This window comes from Mycteria americana, chromosome Z, assembly GCF_035582795.1.
Source record: "Mycteria americana isolate JAX WOST 10 ecotype Jacksonville Zoo and Gardens chromosome Z, USCA_MyAme_1.0, whole genome shotgun sequence".
In the NCBI taxonomy this organism is placed as follows: Eukaryota; Metazoa; Chordata; class Aves; order Ciconiiformes; family Ciconiidae; genus Mycteria; species Mycteria americana.
Window position 1 is genome coordinate 4,045,689 of NC_134396.1, and position 22,419 is coordinate 4,068,107.

The 22,419-nt window shown below is 46.2% G+C and overlaps 2 protein-coding genes across 5 annotated transcripts in view; one reads left to right on the plus strand and one right to left on the minus strand.

Moving 5' to 3' along the window:
- PIGO (phosphatidylinositol glycan anchor biosynthesis class O) overlaps positions 1 to 22,419 on the minus strand; it is a 500,143-nt gene that overhangs the window by 385,937 nt on the left and 91,787 nt on the right. The window lies entirely within an intron of this gene.
- The window catches only part of LOC142421834 (phospholipid-transporting ATPase ID-like), a 73,979-nt gene that overhangs the window by 49,557 nt on the left and 2,003 nt on the right, over positions 1 to 22,419 (plus strand). For all 4 annotated transcript variants that reach the window (XM_075526970.1, XM_075526971.1, XM_075526969.1 and 1 more), the window contains exons 15-27: positions 1,523 to 1,688; positions 2,485 to 2,673; positions 3,536 to 3,651; positions 5,103 to 5,267; positions 7,772 to 7,883; positions 10,111 to 10,216; positions 11,011 to 11,158; positions 14,371 to 14,554; positions 16,069 to 16,292; positions 17,159 to 17,242; positions 18,164 to 18,409; positions 19,274 to 19,412; positions 21,319 to 21,449. In XM_075526970.1, the coding sequence (XP_075383085.1) occupies positions 1,523 to 1,688; positions 2,485 to 2,673; positions 3,536 to 3,651; positions 5,103 to 5,267; positions 7,772 to 7,883; positions 10,111 to 10,216; positions 11,011 to 11,158; positions 14,371 to 14,554; positions 16,069 to 16,292; positions 17,159 to 17,242; positions 18,164 to 18,409; positions 19,274 to 19,412; positions 21,319 to 21,449 (2,010 nt within the window). The remainder of the gene's footprint in view (positions 1 to 1,522; positions 1,689 to 2,484; positions 2,674 to 3,535; positions 3,652 to 5,102; positions 5,268 to 7,771; positions 7,884 to 10,110; positions 10,217 to 11,010; positions 11,159 to 14,370; positions 14,555 to 16,068; positions 16,293 to 17,158; positions 17,243 to 18,163; positions 18,410 to 19,273; positions 19,413 to 21,318; positions 21,450 to 22,419) is intronic.

The window sequence follows — 22,419 nt, forward strand, 5'->3', positions numbered from 1 at the left end:
TAAGTGCTACTGGACACAACGCACCCAGGCATAGCTCATCCTCTTGACCCTGCAAGAGCTGATGCTCTTGACCCTGACAACAGGGACGTGTGTTCTTGTGGATGTCAGAGGACTGCCAGAGTTGCATTCCCTTCCAGCAAGCCCGGTTTAGACCTGCAGATCGGGTAGCCTGAGTGTCCACTGTTCCCTCAGCTTCACATGACATCCTAGTGCATGCACAGCTCCTCTTGAATACTTGGCCATTGATGTTCGTTGGAAACTTGGATATGGGTGAATTTTATTATCCTTGGCAATTAATTAAAGCTTTGGCGGGGAATCAGTGAGTTCAGTTCATATTGATAACAAGGTCACTGTCAAATTCCCCTAATATCTGGCCATTAGAAAGTGTGAAAATGGGTGACTTCTCCATTTCTCTCTAGCCTCTGCTTGCTGGCACAAACCCACATCTCTTGGATTTCTAAAATGTCTGAAAACTGCATGCAGTAATCCAAGTAACAAACGGCAAGATGATGATGAAAATCCCACTCCTCATTCCAATGATTCATTTCCAGGCCATTTAAAACTTAAATTACCCACCAAAATTGGCTATTTGTGCCGAGTGCTGTGCCTGCAGGCTGCCCTCGCACAGGCAGCAGAATGCAAAGGGCTGACTTGCTTGGGGAGACATGCTGGTCTCCTGCCAACTGGCTGCCCAGTAGCTCCTCCTGCCCATGATACTCGCCGGAGCAGAGTCCTGCTGCCCACACATCCACGGTGTTGCAGTGCCTCGACCTTGCTGCGCAGATGAGTGTGTTGGGGGGGTGGGTCTGTGCTCTTGCAATAAGTGGTAAATGTCAGCTTTCAGAGGTCAAAAGAATGACTCCCATCCTGGAAACTCTGAGCTCATCAGGGATGGGGTGGGAGTCGTAATTGTCCCGGGCAGGCTTGGCAGTGCATTCCTCCATGACACATCACGCTGTGAGCTTCTGGCCATTTTTCCAGTATGTTCCCCTCTGCTTGGGGCTCCTTGTTTTTAGACAGAACAGGCAGTGCTTGTGGAGTTGAACCTTTACATCACTTGTCTGTCATCTTTTTTCCATATCAGGATTTTTTTCTTGCTTTGGGAGAATAGGGTGGAGGACACAGCCTTTTGAATTGTTTTAAATTGGGCTTCTACATTCCCCTATCACAGACCGCCATTGACGTCAGGAGCATGATCCCTCCGAGCAGGCATGTGCTGAAGGCAGGCATTTCTTTGCTACAGAAATCCTTTGGCGGGGTTCCTGTAGGAGCAATTGCTGTCGTACAGAGAGCCATCTTTAGCTAATCAGGTTCTCAGCCCGAGTGCTGCTCTGAAAGGCACCTCAAGCACCTGTCCTCTCCTGTGATTCAGTAGCTTTCATGACTTCCCCCTTACTTAGACTCACCAATTTCTGTCAGGAGCAGCCCTGCAGGAGAGGAAGAGAGAGGGGCTACGATGGGCAGGCACTGGTGTACAGGCATATGAGAGCTCCACAAATAACACCGACCCGTATTTTTGCAGAACACAGAGAAGGTTGATTTCTCATACAACCAGTTAGCCGACCCGAAGTTTGCCTTCTATGACCATAGCCTGGTTGAAGCTGTGAAGCTGAGTGATGTCCCAACACACAGGTTCTTCCGGCTGCTCTCACTTTGTCACACAGTGATGCCAGAAGAGAAGAAGGAAGGTGAGGACTGTTGAGGGCACCAGACTGAGTGTTTATGTTCACCTTGCACCACAGTATGTCTTCTCTCCACAGAAGCTGTTATTGATCCTTTTGGCTCCCTGGTGATTTTCTGTAGTATATGGCTACACATAAATCAGTGTCTTTGGAGATGCCACATGGGAAGAGAAAGGACCAGGGCGTCCACTCCCTGTGTGTTCCTGTGGTGGAGCTGACACTACTGCAAACACCACATCTCTGGAGTGCGGAACTGCAGGTGCCACAGCTTCCTTGAGGTGGCAGATGGCTTGCCCCACTCTTTCTCTACTCTGCACCAAGTCCCATAAAGCAAAGAGCATAGAGCGCCTATCCACTGGAGACTCATTAGCTCCACTCACCCAGTGTTCCTGCAGGTACTGGGTCAGTCTCCTCAAATCCCAGACAGGGTGAAAACTGTGCTTTAAAGACTAGAACCATTAATTGACACGTATAAGGTGAAAATACTGATGAGAAAAATACATGTAGATGTAACTAGAAGGGGTTATACCCAAGGAAGTTGTCCTCTCAGTGAGACCTGTTGGACTCCAAAGAGAGTGATAAAAGACCCCAAAAGAGTTTAGGAGGCCTGTTGCACTGGCCTGGAGGGGGGTTGATGGGACTTGATGGACACATGTGGACATAAGGTGCTTTTTAGTGCTGCAATTCTGGGGATAGACAGAAAAGCAAAGGGTTAACTGCTATATAATGTCTTTGATTTTGTATTTGTTTAGCCTCAGAAGCAAGGCAGAAGCCACATTAGGTTTTTTTTCTTGCATGTCAGGTAACTTGGTGTATCAGGCCCAATCTCCTGATGAGGGAGCCCTCGTCACTGCTGCCAGAAACTTTGGATTTGTGTTTCGGGCTCGCACACCAGAGACCATCACTGTCGTGGAAATGGGAGAAACAAAAATCTACAAACTCCTGGCTATTCTTGATTTCAACAATGTTCGCAAGCGAATGTCTGTTATTGGTATGTTCCCTTTGCTCCCTTTCCCTCCTGACTTTTTATGCTCTCAAGTTGGCCCTCATTCTGCTGTGATGCCTTTTCCTTGGAGACCTCCTTTGCAGTGCTTTCTGAATAACATTTACTTCTGAGTGCTTGAAATGGGCTGCCTTGACTTTTCAATTACACAGCAACAGTGCTAGATAAATACTTAACTTAGGTCGGCGGGAGAACTTCTTAACTTCTGGACCACAATGATGGAGCAGCCTCCTGAAGACACTAAGCTTTTTACATATCTTACTTCCCTCGTGGCAATGCAGGAAAGGCCTTCCTTCTAATCAGCTTTAAAATTATCAGCGAAATCTGAGAAAGTGGGAGAGGAGAAAGCAAGGACGAGTGCAGAAGCCCACTTTCATGAAAGGAAAATGGATAAATGATTCAAGAAACCTCGTGTAGCCTTTATTAACCCTCCAACATTCTCAGATGTTTCAGGAATTGGAATATCATAAATGTAGCAAGAGACTGGTAGTACCTTTACTGGTAGGAGCAATAAGAGCAGCAGGACCCGTTCCCTAAGAACAAATTGCTCTTGGCTTTTGAATGCAGATGTCCTGCCTGAAGTGCTGCCTGTAGTAACCATGTAGTCCAGCAAAGCATCTGCTCAGACCAATGCAATCTGCGTACAGTTGCCTGTGCTGCTACTGCTAAGGTGGAGAGCAGTTGCATCATCTTCTTTTCTAAGCAAAGCTTGTCTTGATTCCTGGGAGTTTGCCAAAACTTAGTGGAGTTTGGACACCTCTAAAAACCTTTCTTTGTTTTGATGGGAGTGCTGTGAACCCCAAGTGCCTCAGTCTGGGATTTGTAGCATTTCTTTTCCTCTTCCTCGTAGTGCGGAGTCCAGAAGGTGACTTGACTTTGTATTGCAAGGGGGCTGACACCATTCTTTATGAACTGCTTCATTCATCCTGCGAGTCTCTCAAAGAGGAGACCACAGAACACCTGAATGTAAGTGTTTCTTTCTGCACAACATCTCTGCATTTGATCGTTTCCTTTTCTCCAGGTGTGGAAATGTACTTTGTATTGAGAGAAAGAACAGATTTAGAAGCAGCACCCAAGCACTAGTTTTTTGGGGTTTTTCTTTTTGTGAGGAATGGAGAGAGAAATAAATTTATAAAGCCTTAAGTCTCAAATCAGTTGCCTAAGCACGAGCACCAGGTGCCGTTTGAACTGCTCGAGGATATCCAGGACATCTGGACATGGATAGCAAATACAACGCAGGACATTCAGAAGACCTATATTCTTCTGCAGTAGGAGCTAGAAGCCAGACAGGATAGGTGAAACACCTGAAATGGCACAACGAATCTGTGTTTTGGCAACTAAATTCCATCCAAGTCTGCTATTACTCTACAACACATGCACCCGATGCACTCATGCACGCCTTGGATCGGAATAACTCAGGTGATCAGTAAAGGGCCACAGAGCCGTTTACCTTCTTGAATACAATTCAGATCTGCAGGGATTGCGACCTGAGAGGTGTCAGTGAGAGGGGACTGGGCAGGTGCTGGGACATACTCACCTCCCCTTCTTCCAGATCATATAGGGGCATATTGACTGGGCAGCAAGGAAAATGTGTCAGTCAAACTTGTGGGCTTTTATATTGTTGATGGTGTGCACTGGGAGGTGGTTACTCACCCAAGTGGATGTTTTGGCCAATATTTACTCCCCCTTGTGATGCCAGATCCTTCTGGTACAGTGCAGAGCACAAGATAACAGAAAGTTTTGCCAGAGGGGTTGTGCAGTAGCACAAACATCTCTGCTCACTGCCTGGGACAGCCAGAGAAAGTTGCTGGTGAAGGAGAGGGCAGAGCAGAGCTGTGGATGTAGCCTGTTCCTGTCACACCTTTCCTTCAAGCCTGGGGGAACACCTCCATTTTCACAAAGGGATCTCTGTTATTCCACCAAACACTGAGTGCCATACCGTCAATGATACATCTGCAGAAAGCACAGTTACAAGGACTTGCTGAGATGTCATGACTGACTGTGCTCATGCTGTGCATTTCAGCCAGCATTTGTACCCTAAGAATGTCGAGCCCAGGTCCAAAAGGCTGTGTTCAGTGTTTATTTAGGCCTCACTATTCTGAACCTTATGTTGAGAAAGACAAACCTGGGAAAAAACTGCCTGGTTAATGTAAAGCTTTAGAGCCAGAAAGTAGGAAAGCTCTTTTGACTTTGTTCTTTGTAAGGACCATAGATGGCAATGATAAAGTGGCCTGGAACTACATTTTAAAAAGCACCCCAAGGTTTGTGGTCTAAGTTGTGATTTTTTTCACCTTTCCTCTGCAGACTTTAGGCAAGAAGCTTTTACAAATAGCCGTTCGCCTTCCGAGGGTCCTTTGTAAGCCCAGCTGAGCAGACTGTTCTTCTTTGACCTGTTCTGCCCCACCACTGTCTTGCAGGAGTTTGCTGGTGAAGGTCTGAGGACACTCGTGGTGGCCTATAAAAACCTGGATGAAGACTACTTTCAGGACTGGATCAGGCGTCACCATGAAGCAAGCACTGCCTTGGAAGGACGGGAAGATAAATTGTCGGAGTTATATGAAGAGATTGAAAAAGACCTAATGGTTGGTGTTTCAGGGAATCTGGGCCAAGCTCTGGGGGAGGCAGCGAGGATGGTGGTTTGTCAATAAACAGCTCAGTATGACTTCAGTAAACATTGCTTTGCAAACAGCTCAGTGGGTTGTGTGACGGGAGCGGATAGGAACATGGCACTCCTGGGTTTTCACTGGCACCTCCGTCAGGAGTCTGTAACTGGGGTGTCAGCCACCAGTGCAGGGGGATGGTTTTATTTTAATTCACGTGGGTGTCGGAGTAGCTTTCTCGTGATGAAGTGACATACCAGAGCCTAAGGGAGATGACGTGGACACAAATATTTCATAGCTATCCTTTGTGTGTGCAAATGGCTGATGTATTTATTTTCTTGTCTTTGAAATGACAGGCAGTGAATAATCCCCAATGCCCCTCCATTTCAGAGAGCGTCTTCTTTGTTCTTGCAGCCCTGGGCAGGATGGGGAGGTGATGTCCATGAACATGTTTGTGTCAATTTGAAATAGGGCTAAACTGTGATCTTCAAGTCATTCTTCTCTCTCTGAGTGTTGTTACAGCTTTTTGAATGCCCTGGGGGGGGTCTGCCTGTGTTTTAGATCCATGAATAATGAATGAAAAGGATGTGTGGGATCTGAGGGGAAGCAATTCAGCTTTTGCACTCGCAGCAGTACTTTCCTCAAATTGTGGAAATCCTGGGAGCCACACCGTTGCTCTTTCCATTAGCTGTACATTCAGGATGCCAGCAGGGCCTGGGAAGAAGCAAGTGTGAGCCGAGGAGATGCTGACCTCTGGAAGTTGCGTAGTCCATGGGGAAGAGCCTACTGCCCTTCTGGGTCTCAACAGAGCAGTGGAAAATGCTGATCCTCAAGTCCAGGGAATACATTGTGCAAATGCTCTGCGGGCCATGTTCGAAGCAGGAAAGACACGGAGGTTTAGGCGGTTAAGGGGCCAGCTGCTTTGCAAGAAAGGGTTATGAAGCTCATGGCCTGAGCAGAGAAAAGGTCATGGGCTCACAGCAGGAAGACGTGTAGCTCGGAAGGAAACACTGTTTACAGCAGACCCTTCTCTGTATGCTGTACAGGAGCGACTGTACTTCCTGAAGGTGCTGTGGGAAGAGCAGAGGGTGGGTGTAGGGAAGCCTGGCTGGTGGCAGAGGATGGGCGTGAGAGCCCGAGTCAGCAAGGAAGTAGGTGGGTCTTGTGGAGGTGCAGAGGACTGCCAACTATCACAGTCTGGTTGATGGGCAAGAGCAGAAGTCCCTGTGCGTGGCAGGCTCCTGCTAGGGGCCCTTAGGGGCAGTAAGGATATAAGGGCACAAGGGGATGGAACATGGTCAGATTCAGAGAATAGTAGTAAAAATACTATTCATTATTGATTGACCTAAAAACTATGGGAGATCCACAGTCAGGAAGGCATCACAACTGTCCCTCCAGCTGCTCTTACACCAGGTCATGGGCAGACAGGCAAATGCCTGTCAACAATACTATCGTGCCTTTCTGCAGCTCCAGAAAGAGAATGGCTGTGGGGAATGCAACCCCTTGTTCTCTCTTCCTGTGGCTGTGGAGAATGCAACCCCTTGTTCTCTCTTCCTGGGCGAATTTGACATCAGTGTCCGTCTTTGGGCTTTCAGCTCAGACTCAGGCTGCCAAGGATGAGCAAGTGCTCCCTGGAGGTGGCTTTGCATGCTACGAGCATTTACGCTCTCTTAGCTGGACCAGGGACTACTGCTGTAAAATATGGATTGTGCAGTTTTGAGGACCCTATAGAGAAGTTCCGTCAGAGCTGTTGTCTACATTGATAACACTCATAGCTGATGAATGATGAACATCCCAGGAAGCCAAAGGGGATCTTGTGCTTAAAGCCAACCTCTGAATTTAGTCTCCCAACAGCAGGAGGTAGGTGGTGGCAGATGCTGTCTAAACCTGAGCTAACAGTGAAACCTTCACGTCCCTTTGACGATAGGTTAAAGCCACCAAGTATCTCCAAAATGTGGAAAAAGCAGTAACTTTAAAATAATGAAGGTTTGTGTCCTGAGTGGTCAGTGGTTTTAGTTGTGTGACAGTGTGGAGCAGGGGTGGGGACAGGTCTGTTATGGGCTGGAAAAGACATTTAGCAGCCATATGACAGCTGCAGTACAATACAGCTGGGAGCAAGCTCCACACTAGAGGATGCATATGGAGGTTTGGGGACATGGATCCACGGCTGTCTTTGTCCCTCAGTTAAAGCTCTATCTGCTGTGAGGGGGACGTGGAAGAACACGGACAGGTAGGTCTGCAAACATGTTGGCAAGTAATTTCATGCATGTTCATGACCCATCTGAGCCTGGAGAATTAGAAACTAGAACATTTGCAGGATGAGGGCTCTACTCTGTACAATAAATTTACTGACAAAGAATGAAAATCAGTACAACCTCATTCTTGGGTTTAATTTGTGTTTGCTTGAGTAACTACCTGGAGGTCTAATGCTTTCTCCTTTGCTAGCAATGGGAAGACTTACCAGTTCCCTGCCGTTTTCTGTTAAGCTGCTAGGTGCCACAGCGATTGAGGACAAGTTACAAGACGGAGTCCCACAGACAATTGAGACTCTTGCCAAAGCCAACATTAAGATATGGGTTCTCACTGGAGACAAGCAAGGTAAAGGGGCAACAGCTTTGGATGTTTCTCTTCTCTCCCGCTGGTGGGATGGTTCTGCTAAGACCTATGGTCTCGTTCTTTCTCCTTTGAAAACTGCACAGAAGACAAACTTACAGGGCTTTGCTTCATTGCCAGCTAGGCAAAACTCCAGTTGTCTGGCATTAGACCAGATAACTGTAGCTAGTACCTGTTCTTAATTCCTGTCCTGAGGCTGGAAGCAGTGTGAAGGCAGCATCCTTTGCCTTTGGAGAGGTGACAATGAGCATCCCATAGTCCCTGTCATATGCTGTGAAAAGGGGTCACTTTAGTACAGTCGATGGTCCTGGTGAAGAAGGTGGAAAAAATCTTGTTCTGCTTTCCAGGAACTTTAATGCTAAAGTGGGTGTTGGGTCTATTTCCATTTGGTCCTGGCATTAATAATCCAGAACAGAAATGGAGGAAACATAGGCTTTTGGAGAAAGCATTAAGTTGGAAAGAATGGTAAATAGACTCTAATGAATGCTTTTGGAGAAGTAGTAACTTCACTGAAACAGTGGTGTTTCAGGGAGGCCAAAAGTGTTTGCAAATAATTTCATCCAAGAAATGAGCAGAGAATTTTTGAGAAAAATGAAACATTTCAATTTGTCATGTTCCAAATGTAATAGTTTTGCTTATTGTGGTGGGTTGGCCCTGGCTGGATGCCAGGTGCCCACCAAAGCTGCTCTATCACTCCCATCCTCAGCTGGACAGAGCAGAGAAAATGTAATGAAAGGCTCATGGGTTGAGATAAGGACAGGGAGAGATCACTCACCAATTACTGTCACAGGCAAAACAGACTCGACTTGGGGAAATTAGCTTAGTTTATTACCAATCAAATCAGAGTAGGGTAATGAGAAATAAAACCAAATCTTAAAAACACCTTCCCCCCACCCCTCCCTTCTTCCCAGGCTCAGCTTCACTCCCGAATTCTCTACCTCCTCCCCCCAGCAGTGCAGGGGGACGGGGAATGGGGGTTGTGGTCAGTTCATCACACGTTGTCTCTGCCCTCCGTCCTCCTCAGGGGGAGGACTCCTCACACTCCTCCCCTGCTCCAGCGTGGGGTCCCTCCCACCAGAGACAGTCCTCCATGAACTTCTCCAGCATGGGTCCCTTCCACGAGGTGCAGTCCTTCAGGAACAGACTGCTCCAGTGTGGGTCCCCCGTGGGGTCCCAAGTCCTGCCAGCAAACCTGCTCCAGCATGGACTCCTCTCTCCATGGGTCCACAGGTCCTGCCAGGAGCCTGCTCCAATGCGGGGTTCCCACAGGGTCACAGCCTCCTTGGGGCACCCACCTGCTCCGGCGTGGGGTCCTCCACGGGCTGCAGTGGATATCTGCTCCACCGTGGACCTCCATGGGCTGCAGTGGATATCTGCTCCACCGTGGACCTCCGTGGGCTGCAGGGGCACAGCCTGCCTCACCATGGTCTTCACCAGGGGCTGCAGGGGAATCTCTGCTCCAGCGCCTGGAGCACCTCCTCCTCTCCTTCTTCACTGGCCTTGGTGTCTGCAGAGTTGTTCCTCTCACATATTCTCACTCCTCTCTCCGGCTGCAGTTGCTGTTGCGCAGTTTTTTCCCCGTTCTTAAATACGTTATCCCAGAGGCGCTACCACCGTCGCTGATGGGCTCAGCCTTGGCCAGTGGCAGGTCCATCTTGGAGCCGTCTGGCCCATTGGCTCTATGGGGCTTCCCCCATGTCCCCCCAGACATGGGGGAAGCTTCTAGCAGCTTCTCACAGAAGCCACCCCTGTAGCCCACCCACTACCAAAACCTTGCCACGCAAACCCAATATACTTATGAAATACCAGAAGACATTTTTTTCAGAATTTTTTTAACAAAATGTCTTGATATTCTTCTTCAGAACTATGATTTGGGGCTGGGAGTAGGGGGAGGGAAAGTTAAAAATCCTGAATAAATTTTTTTGAATCAACATGAAATGGTTTTTGTTGCTCCAAGTATGTTGGCCAAAGGGTGTTTTAAGCTTTTTGATTTTGGTAGATTTATTATTTTCTGTGGCCTTGTGAAGCCCAATTAGGGGAGATTTGCTGCTACGTCCATCAAGGTGGCTCTCCTGGCTCTCTTGTTGACTCTGAAAGGCTCAGAGCTCTTTTGAGTGAGAAAGACAACTTTTGTCATGTGTGTAAGGCCACAGAGACGGTGGGTGAGTTGGGACTGCTAAGATGGCTCATCTTCCTGGTTTATCTTTCCCAGAGACAGCAATGAATATTGGTTACTCCTGCAACTTGCTGAATGACGACATGGAGGACGTTTTCATTATTGAAGGCAGCACATCTGATGACGTACTTAATGAGCTGAGGTAAATGGCTGAAATATACAGCTTCATTGCTGTGCACTGGCATTGTATGTGTTCTGTACTATTCCACCTTTTCCTCCTGTGGGCTTTACTTGGTGCAGTTCATTCAAGGACCTTAGATAAGGCTAGCTGGCTCCCTGGGAGATCCAGCAGCTAAACACAATGTAGAAATCTCCTCTGAATATAAACCCTGAAGCTTCTTGATCCAAGAGGTCAAATCTATATAAATGTATAAGAAGGCGGAGTCAGGCAGGCTGTATCAGCTGACATTCAACAAGTGCTCTGGAGCCACAAAGCCTTTGGCTCCAGGCTTGAGCTACGCTGTTGCTCCCCTGCTATTGCCATTCATCCACATTGCGGTCCTTTGTCTGGATATGGTCCTTTTCTAGCATTACCTGGAAATCTACCTTCCTCCCTTGTGTCAGTAGACCCAAGTTCTTAGGTATAGGTGGAAAATGGGAAAGTTTTTCAGTCCTCTTCTCTTGAAATAGGTGGCTGCCAGACAATATGCACAGAAAATGGGGACGCCCTTTGGGATACTGTCCTTAATGACACTCAGATGATTTGTCTGACTTTAAATCAGCACAAGTTTACCACACACTTCTTCAAGTTTCAGAAGCATGTGGATGATCTGCAAAACCAGTAGCAGCTAAACTATGTATGTTGTTGTAGGGATACAGGGAAAATGGAACTAAACTATCAAAGGGAAACATCGATTTTTTATTTTCATAAATTTGATTTAATAAAGCATATTTATCTTTACAAGCTTTTCATTACTATTCTGTATTTTTTTTTAGGAATGCAAGGAAAAAGATGAAGCCAGAATCCTTTCTGGACAGTGATGAAATCAACATTCAGTTTGAAAAATCTTCAAAAAAAACAAAAATTATACCTGATGAGCAAGCAAATGGGGTGTACGGTCTGGTTATCACTGGCCACAGCCTGGTAAGGAAGATTCAGAGTCATGTTAGAACTGAGTTCTCTGAAGAACTTAATGTGGTAGGGACATACTGGAAGTCTGAAAATGCTTCAAAAATTTAGCTTTAGAGGATTGGATTTTTTTTTCCTAATTGAAGATTAGGTTCAGTGGTTATCTCAGACATCAAATGGGATGGGCAAGGTTTCAGAAGACTGGAACAGGGAAGAGTTGGCCCCGACGTTAAGCGAACAAGAGGGGTAGAGTAGCTGGATCAATTTTCATTTCCAGAAAGATACTAGAAAAATAATCAGGCAGTTTATGGATGCAGCAAGAAGATGATAGGATAACATCAGACATGGGTTTCAAGTACGCCAAGAACATATTCTACTAAGTATATCTGATAACAGATATATTTAATAGATAGGATATATATCTTATAACTTAACTAATAAATTGTTTGATGCTCCCTCCCATGATGTTCTTCCAAGCAAACTGAAGTAATACTGTCTAGATGAAATTGTTAAGTGACAGATGCAAGACCACTTGGAAAGTATGGCTCTTAAGGGTTCACTGTTGATCTAAAACAACTGTTAAGTGGCATCTGCAGGGGGCTATCTCACATCTATTTGATATTCAGTGTTTGCATTAACTGCTTAAAATTGGAGCAGATAACACCAGGCTGAGAAACTGCAGGCATGATGGAGTTCAAGATTAGTTTTGAAAACAATTTTAACAAATTGGAGAAATACTTCAGCAAAATGGAGAATGCAATTCATTAAGAATAAATGCCTTGTTCTCCACTTTCACATAATCAAATACACACATACAAAATCAGAGATATGTATCTAAGAGCATCATCTGTAAGACTTGTGAAGAAAGCCTCCTGCTTCATTTGGCATCGCTAAAGTCTTAGCTGAAATAATTCAACTTATTTGGGCCATTTTCTTTGAGAAAATGTAGACCCACGAGAGAGAGTACAAAGAAAACTGTAAGACTAGTCATGCATGATCTGGAAAGCATAGGGGAAAACTGAGAGAGTTAGGATTTCTGAGCCTGAAAAATACTGATTAGTCCTGGTAATACTCTTCAAATAATCACAGGTAAACAACGTAATGGAATTAAACTGACATAAGAGAGTTTTGGGTGAAATGTCTTCCTAGTGAGAATAGTGAAGCATTGGAATAGATTTTCCATCCTTGGAAATTTTTTAGAACAGGTTAGAGAAAAAAACAATTTAGATACATTTCAACCTGTCTGGGAGGAAGGCTTAGTCTAGATCAGGTTTATTTGTCTATTGTATTTTGCTTTCCCACATTGCAGGGGAAGCGAATAGTAGACATGGAAAGAGCTGAGAGGCGCTGCCTTTCAGAGACAAGATGCTTCCGTTCCCCATGGTTGCTACCTCTCTTGATGGCAGTCCAGCAATTTTAACTCCCAGCTCTATACCAGCCCAGCAAACTACTATTACAAATATCTCATCTTCCTTCATTTTTGGCTTGTGTGCCATGTGTACGGACCCTGGCCTAGAGGGGACACTTTCAGGCAGTGTCTGTGTTGTCAGGCACACTCTCTTCCTCTTTTACACTCGCTCTCTCTTTAACTCCAGGGCCTTAATCGCCTTTAGATCCCCACTGCAAAAGGCAAGAGCTCTGTCAATTTCAGCGCATCTACATGGGCGAATATTGTGACATCCTAGCTGGCCGCAAGCCCCTGCCTTCCATCCCTTCAGCCTGCAGCATAGACCCCTAGTTGTGTGCTATAAAAGCACCACTGGCAGCAGTGACAAAGCTTTCTTTTTATTCCTGGAAAACCACACACTCACCCACACCCTGGCAAGGAGATATGTCCCACACAAAGAGATTCAAATCTGGGCTGTGTGGGAGCAGCCAGCCCACATAGGCTGCAGCAGAGTGGATACAGCCAGTCTCACCGGGGCCATGGCTTTCTCCTGGGTGTGGACCACAAGGACAGTGTGGACAAAACTATATGTTATTTGTTTATTTCTATGAACCTAGAGCTTGAACAATGGTAAACTGTCCCACTCAAACACAGCATCTGTTCAGTGCTGTATCCCTACATGCAGATGGGTGGGATGGCAGCACTGGGGCTACGCACACATGTGGTCTTGCTTAAACAAAGCGCGTGAACAGAAGCACATCAGCATCTGTAATGGCATCATCATACTAGTTGATTTGTGTGTGGTACCATTAATATACTATGTGATAACATTTTGCTGGTGCTGTACAGTGAGGATGTTGTGGCAGAAGCCATCTCTAACTCCACCGACCGTCCGGTACTAAAGCTCAAGCATGAAAAGGTCTCTCTTGTTGAGCAAGCCTGCCTGCCGCTGATGGGAGGGAAGCGGGGGCACTGGTGACTCACAGCTCTGTTTCAAGAAGAAAGGATATCTGGCCCAAGGATTGTCTGCCGTATGCAGAAAGGGCAGTGGGCCTGTTGTAATGGCTCTGAGAAGGAGAAAGCCCTGTAGATTCCTTCCATGCATGTCTACTGAGAAGAGACACCAAAGAACAGAGCCAAAAAGCATGATCTGAAAGAAATATGGAAGGCTAACACTGCTCCCTCCTCTTCACGCAGAGCTGGAGGGGTGACCAGACATCCAATTATCTCTGTGCTTCCCAAATAAAAATAACACGGCTGGCCGATTTAAAAGGTCAGCGCTCAGAGCAAAGTTGCCTTCTCCCTGGCTTTGTGTTTTGCTTTGTCATGCCCACCTGAGCTCAGCTTTTTCCATGTTTTTTTTTAATTAAGCACTCCCACACTGAAATCTCTTATATTTATAGCACAGCTCTCCCAGAGCTTAAAAAATAAACCAAGAGGGATGAGCAGAGACTCTCTTGCATGGAGATACGCAAGGTTGTCCCAGGCCCAGCAGCAGCTCCGTTAATTTAGTGCTCTTCGACACTTCTGCTGCTCTGGCTGTCAGGTTACATCAGCTGTGGTGCGTATCCAGCTGTGGTGCGTATCCAGCTGTGGTGCGTATCCAGCTGTGGTGCGTCCAGGGCGCAAGCTCGTAGGTGTATGCTGCGTGGCGTCATGTTGTGCGGTGTGGATGCTGCCTACGACTGAATGGATGGATTCACTTGGGGTGTCTCATACCTTCCTTCTGCCGAATGGAAGAACTATCTCAGTTCTCATTTCCTTACCGCTGCATCCTCTTTGTCAGGCCACGAGTTGCTGCCAGCCTGACCTGAACACCTCCTTTGCTCCTTCTTCTCAGGCTTACGCACTGGAAGGGAATCTGGAGCTGGAGCTGGTGAGAACAGCCTGCATGTGCAAAGTGGTGATCTGCTGCCGGGTGACTCCGCTGCAGAAGGCACAGGTGGTGGAGCTGGTGAAGAAGTACAAGCAGGCTGTGACCCTGGCAATCGGAGATGGTGCCAACGATGTCAGCATGATCAAAAGTGAGCGACGGCCGACAGCCGGCGTGCTCTAGCAAACTGACTCGCTGGTGTATTTGCTATCTGAGGTGGCCCAGCAGCAGAAACATGTATCTGAGTGCCTTCTATACCACCCTCTTTGTGGCACCAAGTGGCTGTGTCCCAGGTTTTGGCAGGTTTCCACAGAGCACTATCACTGTAGGCTACTCGTGCCTCCTGCGTTCCAGGACACAGAGGAGGGCCCTTTGCTGTGCTCCCACCGCCAGGATCGCAGGAAGTTAAGGCTGCGCTTATTGCCTATTTCTGTGTTTCTACCTTCGAACAGACAAAAGCCCACCGGGGCTGCCACATGTCCACCTGTGTGTCTGCATGGCCACCATCACAAGGGCAATACAAAGAACAAAGTTTGTTTCAGAAGGGGCCTGTCTGAAATGCAGAAAGGAAATCTTCATGCCTGTAAAGCGTCTGTGTAATGCTACATGATTTTTTTTTAACATTTCCATGTGGTAGGGCTATTTGTCAATTATCTCTCTTGAGTTATAAATCACGGGCTTCTAGGCCCTTTTGTCCTTGAACATCATTTGATGCTGCATTACCTCAGTGAATTTATGAAAAAAATCCCCTAACTAGGTATAATTAAATTAAGATTATTCAGAAGGGCCTATTGCTAATCTTCCTTGTGTTAATTTGCAAGAATTGATTAACTGGAGCCTTTTAATTAAGAAAGAAAAGGCTAAGTAGGGAGCTTCAAGGGAGATAAGTCAGGAAGTCAGTAAAGAAAGGATAAGAAAAGTTAAAGTGTACATGATAATTAGAAACTAACCCAATCCCCCCACGAGAGGGTTGGGACTTTGGGATTTTATCAATTCACTGTTCCGTGGAAACCTCTGAATCTAACCAACCTCCAGCCATCAAGCTTGTTCTCATTAGTTAAAGCTGTATAATTAGCTGTCACATTAAACTTATGTCCATGTTTAATAAGCCCAAGTTACTATTAAAAAAGACGTGACTCTTCTATCTAATTATTTGATTGAACTAATAAAGCCTAGGAAATGTAAAAAGGCTACAGTCTGCCTTATAGCACTACGTCTGAAAAATCTATAAGGGGTTTGAAGGTTTTGCTTGTCTGGAGCGATATTTTAAGGCTGCTGGAAGGACATGCACGCATGTAAATACAAGTCGCATGTCAATACAAATTAAAGTTATTTTTTTATAACAGCAGCTGTTATAAACAACAGCATTTATGCTGTTGGAACACATTCAGAAAGAAAACATGGATTGTCACTGAGGGAGTAATTTCATTCAAATAATACAAGCCCAGTTACTGGAAATGTATCACCACAGCCAAAATCATAGCACTGCTGTAAGAATCAGTGCCCCAAAATAGCTTTATTTTTTTAAAAATAACTTCGCATATGACTTTTTATGAAGGCTGAGAGGGAATTAACACAGTGTCCCAGTGCAGGGAACTCATTTAAAAAAATAGGGTAATCAAACCTCCCAGTGTAATGACATGACCAATAACGTTCTTGTTGCAGCTGCCCACATCGGGGTTGGTATCAGTGGCCAGGAGGGGATGCAGGCAGTCTTGTCCAGCGACTTCTCCTTTGCGCAGTTCCGTTACCTGCAGCGCCTGCTCTTGGTCCACGGCCGGTGGTCCTACATCCGCATGTGCAAGTTCCTTAAATACTTCTTCTATAAGAATTTTGCCTTCACGTTGCTGCATTTCTGGTATGGTTTCTTCTCTGGCTTCTCAGCACAGGTAGGTCCAGTTTCTGTTTTCTCATGGTCATGCCTAGCATTTTCAAGTAAAGTATCTGGAAACATTTTAAAAGTAAAGCTGTTCCCTAAGACTAGCTGTTCCTAAGCCATTCCCCCCACCTCACCAAATGGCACAACAGGTCTGTCTTCTTCAGCTGTACGAGTGTAAAGCAGGTATTGCTGCCTTCATTGTACTGCTGGTAGAGGACAGACGCCTGAAAACGCTGAGGTGCCTTATGAAGCACATAGGTACCTCATGGGATTTTAGAAAGTGTTCAAACTGACTAAAGCCATCAAACAAAGATACAGATTACACAGAGGCCTGACCTGTTTGGCGCAGATCTGTGTAAGACCTGTGCTTGCCCCATTAGCGCATTTGAAGCAATCAGTTTAACCCCTGGATGCCCATGTGCTTCAGCAGCTTGCAAGGGGAGCAGATCTCCTGCAGCAAAAAATCTGGTGTTAGTTTAAGACAAACCAATCTCCAACGCAGCCCAGGCCCTGGGAAGCGCAGACAGCGTGCAAGCGTTAGCCCCAGGGCTGAGGGTGCAGGCAGGGTGGTCGCCGGCCGCCCCTGCCCGCCGGCTGCCCGCCGCGGAGCACGGCTTCCAGGGGGGTGTCCTGTGCTGGCTGCAGCCGGCAGTGGATGCTGAGAAAAGCAGGCTAGCACAACGTGATCCTTCCCCCGTGTATTCTCGCAGCTTATGGCACAAGCCGTTTAGGGCTGCTGAGCTTGTGTCACCTTATACTTTTGGTCTCAGTAGCATCTCGAACCAAGATGTTCCAGCATTTAATTGTGTATGCTTTTGAGGAGATGGAAAAGGCAACCTTTTGCTAACTGCATGCTCTGTTTTTTTTTTTCTTTAGACTGTCTATGATGAGTGGTTCATTACGCTTTACAATTTGGTATATACCTCCCTCCCAGTGCTAGGAATGAGTCTCTTCGATCAGGTACTGTTTCTATCACCACCTGGATTTCTTTATAGGGGTTTTCTCTCCAGGTGCTTTGAGCTGGTTCCATGAAGCAAAAGCAGCTGACCTTTTGGCTAGCTATTCTGGTAGCCCCTGAAATAGTTACCTGCCAGTGAGAACTGAGAGCACAAAAAAGGATGGACCAGGGAGGAGATGCTGTATTATCCTGATTTGTCCTGTGGGTTTCAGCGTTGTGGTGACTTTTGGGTTAGGCTGTTGACTACAGTAAAAGCTGCCATTGCAACGCTCCCCTGAAGTAGTCACATCTGATTAGCGCTGTTCCTGAAGCCTGACAAGTGACTTTTTAATGACCACACAGAACAATGAACGAACTAGAACTCTGAAGCCAGGTTTTCCAGGTTCAGCCTTTCTAGTGGAAGACTTCCTGCAGTAATTTCACGTACACGTTTCTACCTCATACACTATTACTGTTCAGCAAGACATACAAGCAGTAAAGCTGCTCCTATATGCCTTTTACAAGTTAAATAAGTAGAAGCTTGCTGCTCCGCAATGGTTCACAGTGTTCGGCTCTGGACACTTAAGGGATCCAGGTCAGACAGCCTTGCCTCTGTGTGGACCCAGGAGAGGTATTTTCTATTCTTTGGCTTCCAGGCAACTCTCAGGAGAGCAGACCATGCAGTCTGCTTAAGATGAAGTGTACCATCACTTTTTTTTGCAGGACGTGTCAGCTTGCTCTGCACAAGAAAGGTGAAATTCAACATGGAAAACATGTCTAGATGACCTTGGCATGTGGCACGCTCATCAGCACAACTGAGTGAACTGTGTGCTAAGCCTTTTCTCATGGAAATGCATGTCACAGGGACATGGAAACCCTAAAGGGTCTTGTGTGGTCAATTGGCTAGGCACCAGCAAATTTAACCATCTCCTGTCTGCTTTCAGGATGTGGATGATCGTTGGAGCATGCTGTTTCCTCAGCTATATGTGCCTGGCCAGCAAAACCTCTATTTTAACAAAATGGTGTTTGTCAAGTGCATGTTGCAAGGGATCTATAGTTCCCTCGTTCTCTTCTTCATCCCCTATGGGGCCATGTACAATACAATGAGAAGTGATGGGAAGGCCATTGCTGACTACCAGTCCTTTGCACTGATGGCCCAGACCTGCTTACTGATTGTGGTGTCTGTACAGGTAAGGCATTCCAGGTAATATTGTTAGGAATTAGACATTGGTTTATGAAGGCTGCATCTGGAGGGCCACTTGGGATCTTGATAGCATTGTATCTGCTGCTGCATCTTGCATTCTTGCAGAAAAAAAGTCTCTTGATACCAGATTACTCTCCTCAGTTCAACAGAACAACAGATTTGTATGTTATGAAAGATCAGGGTGACAGGAAAGCAGAATCTTTGCCTTGGGGAGTTTGCAGTCATAGCAGACCAAACAGTTAAGGCTGGGGATAGAGAAGGACTCATTCCAGTTTTATGGGAAGGGTTTGAAGCACTGGACTGTCTGTCTGCTATCAGGCAGTTATTTATAGGGTCTCCATTATGGGGCTGTCTCTGTAGCCTGGCCCCATGCACGATGCAGATGCTAGGCCTGTGCTTGCTGGAAGAAATAGCTAAGACTTGGGTGGTGCAAAATTCAGATGGTACTAGCAGGATGAGGGAAATTTCTTAAAAGAAAACCAATCAATTACACCTCCCTAGCTAATAGTTTCTGCTGTCTGAGGTCTTGCAGGCTCCTTCTCCTAACTTTCAATGCTACATCACAGCTTGGGGGTAGGGACATAAGCATGGCTCATTTGAACTTAGTGTCCTGTCTCCGGTACTGGCCACTGGTGAATGGTTGAGAAGAGGGCAACAACAGGACAAACATAGTAATGCTTGCCTTGAATGATATCCCAGCATCCTATGATCTGTGGCTTGGTATTTCTTGAGACTTGAATGAATAACAGTCTTGGGGGCAGGTGTACAAAGCGGAGGACAAGCTGTGTTCAGCACAGATCTGCTAAATAATTAAGGCACTCACAATAGCTGTATTGCTCCATTCTTTCAGATTGGCTTGGACACCTCTTACTGGACAGTTGTGAACCAGTTCTTCATCTGGGGCAGCCTTTCTGTTTACTTTGCTATCACCTTCACCATGTATAGTGATGGCATGTACCTGATCTTCACAGCCTCCTTTCCCTTTGTTGGTAAGCCCTGGGACAAATCTGGATTGCACTCAAAGTGGGCATACTGCGGGCTTAAATCTGTTGAGTATTTCTAGTACATGTTATTGCCTCTCTAGAGGCAATAACAGAATGTATTGATTGCCTTTTCTACAAGAAATGCCAGGGTATTTCTGAGGGCTAGTGGGAATGCTTATTTTGAATCCCATCCATCCAGGTGAACGTGTGCCATATTCACTTCCTTGCATAAGAATGCACATTCACATGCAGCCACAGGAATGGTCCTTTAAATAAACGTACTGAGCTGGCTGGAATGCTTTATGATGCTCTTTTATAGTCTGTTCCCAGGTGTTCAGTTCTTACAGATATCTACGAGCATTTTGTTCACAGAGGGATGCATGTTCTTTTGTAAATAAGTTAACATGTTGGTATAGGAAAGCATGGAAGTACAAGATCCAGTTAGACATGAGAAAAATGCCATGTGATTATGGTGAGCTTTCAGCCAGGTTAAATGGCAAATTCACAACAAAAAAATTCCAGTGATGACCAGGTCTTTGGAGTTACTCTACATAACGGATTTCTGAACACATGCAAAATGTGAAGGATAACATAAAAATGAGTCCGTCTCCTGAGACTTTGACCAGGAGGAAGATGAAAGCTTAGCAAAGTAATTCAGATGTTTTTAATAGCTCTGTGCATCCATAGCCAATATTGATATAGCATTGTTATGAGACTCTACTTCTGAAATCCCAACACTTTTTGTTTCAAGTCTCAGATTGGTGTATTAATCAATGCCTTTATTTCTGGATGAATTGTTAAGCCAAGACTTGTTCTGCCCATCTTCACTGCAATACCAACGTGCTTGGCCATTTTAGAAATATCTGAGATGCAGGTCAGTTGTTGCAGTGTATTTTCCAAGGAAATGGTCAAGTCCACTGTAAGATGGCTTTTAGTATCAAAAATGCCAAGTGAGAGAAGACAGAGTGTCTGTTCAGTTTCCAAAGACAGGTGGTAATGCGCTTGCCAGGGATATCTCTATCTGCTGCAGTGTTGGTACTACGTAGGTCAAATTAGCCATAATGCTGAGGGCCACTTAATAAGGTCTCAGTCTGAAACCATTCTTAAGGAAAGTGTTTCTAGTCTGGACTCAGACAAGTTGTTTACTTTAATTTCAGTGGAGTTGTATTACAGCAGAATTTGGCCAACTGAAAAGAAAACATTCAGCAACTTTACTGCCAACAACAGCATCATTAAGCCCTGTAATGAGGGTTGTGCAGACTGTTTGTTCTATCTTACATTCCTTCAGTTTTGGAGAAGCCAGAAGTGAGCACTTTGGTTTCAAAGAAGGTGGCAGTGTCACGCCAGCACATGGAGTTGCTCTGCCAATACACCCATTAGGCTACGCTATCCGTGCAGACACCCAGAGCAACACATGCTCCTCTTGTAAAAGGGCTGTGATCCTATTGTCTGCTGGGCAGTCAGAGTCAGTACTCCATATGCTTCAGGAAATGGTGCTGGAAAATAAGAAAGTAGGATTCCTCCTTTTGCACTAGAGTCCTGGCAAAAGGTGAGAGGGATGGACTGCTGCTGAAGAAGGTCTCCTGAACATTTATATCAAACCTTTGCAGTGATTTGACTCTTTGTAAAGAGATGAGGCATTCACTCTGACATCCGTGTCTCCCTGACTTGTTGCTGCAGTTGTGTCTGGACGTTGCATTTTTCTTTGCTCGTTTCAGTGACATTGGTATTGCTGTCCTCTCTACAGCAAGTTGATTTCACTGTTGGAGGTGGTGTCTGCTTTATATTTTGGTCTGTTTGCCAAGTGCTTTGTGGCTTTGCCAAGTGCTGGAATCAGACAGAGTGAAAGGTTCAGGTGAATGATGGTGAGAGGTGCTGCTGTTATGGTTTTAATCATGCGTTTGTTTTTCAGGTACGGCTCGAAACACCCTCAGCCAACCAAACGTGTGGCTAGCAATCTTCCTCAGCATCGCCCTCTGTGTGCTGCCTGTAGTTGGCTTTCGATTCCTGAAGGCTCAGTTAAAGCCAACTCCCAGTGATAAAGTAAGGAGATACCTTATTTAACCAGAAATCCTGCTTACTACCACCTAAGCTTACCATGGAGCCTTATTGCATGGGCTTAAATTGCTCAGAGTGTATGTCCCTGTGGGTGCAAGTGCTGCCATCCGTCTGCCCCCTAGCCCCTTGAGAAGGAGGACTGAATTCAGGTTTTGGCATAGTTCAAACCACCTGCAGCTGGGACCAAGGCTGAGATTGTTTAGATGTGGATTAGATTGCATTGGAGTGAGGAAGCCGCACTATTTTTAGGTGCAGGGTTTAAGTGCTGCGGCTCAGTGGCAAAGGAGTGGAGTGTTCCTCCTGCCCTGCTGCTGTAGAGTTTTTAGGCTGGCAGACCAGAGCCCTTCACCCTCCACCTTCCACCCAGGTGTACGTGTTTGCAGGGGATTTTTTTTTACTTCAGAATTTACTTCATTTGTAGCCAATGGTTATACACCCCCTCTGAAACCAGCTGCCCTCCCATCCCCAGGAATATGAAGATGAGGCCACCAGGACAAGGAGAGGCTGGGAGAGATGGAATGGGCAGAGAGCACACAGCTCACTACAGCCAAGGGACCCCTCAAACATAATCAGCATAAAGACAGCTACCCGGGCTGGCTTTCAAACAAGAGCATCTGCTAAATGCTGCTGCCACCTGGTGCCTCCTTCCTCTTCCTGCACTGAGCTGCGAGACACGAGTGTCTCTGAGCACAGCCCCAAGGGCACGCACCTCAGTGCTCCCCAGGGACTGCCCCGATCATCCGTGGGATGTCTGTGAAGCTCCCCAGGTGCTCCGGGACTGTCGGAGCATGAGTGAAGGGGACTTCTCAGCCCTTGCAGAGGGGTTAGGTGGGTGCTAGAGAAGACTGCTAGGTAGGGAGGTGCTCACTTAGAGGCAGTTCAGGTGTGTAAAAATGGGCTGAGTTTACCCTTCCGTTGAGTAGAAGTCCGACACAGCTGTGGTCCGGAATCCCAG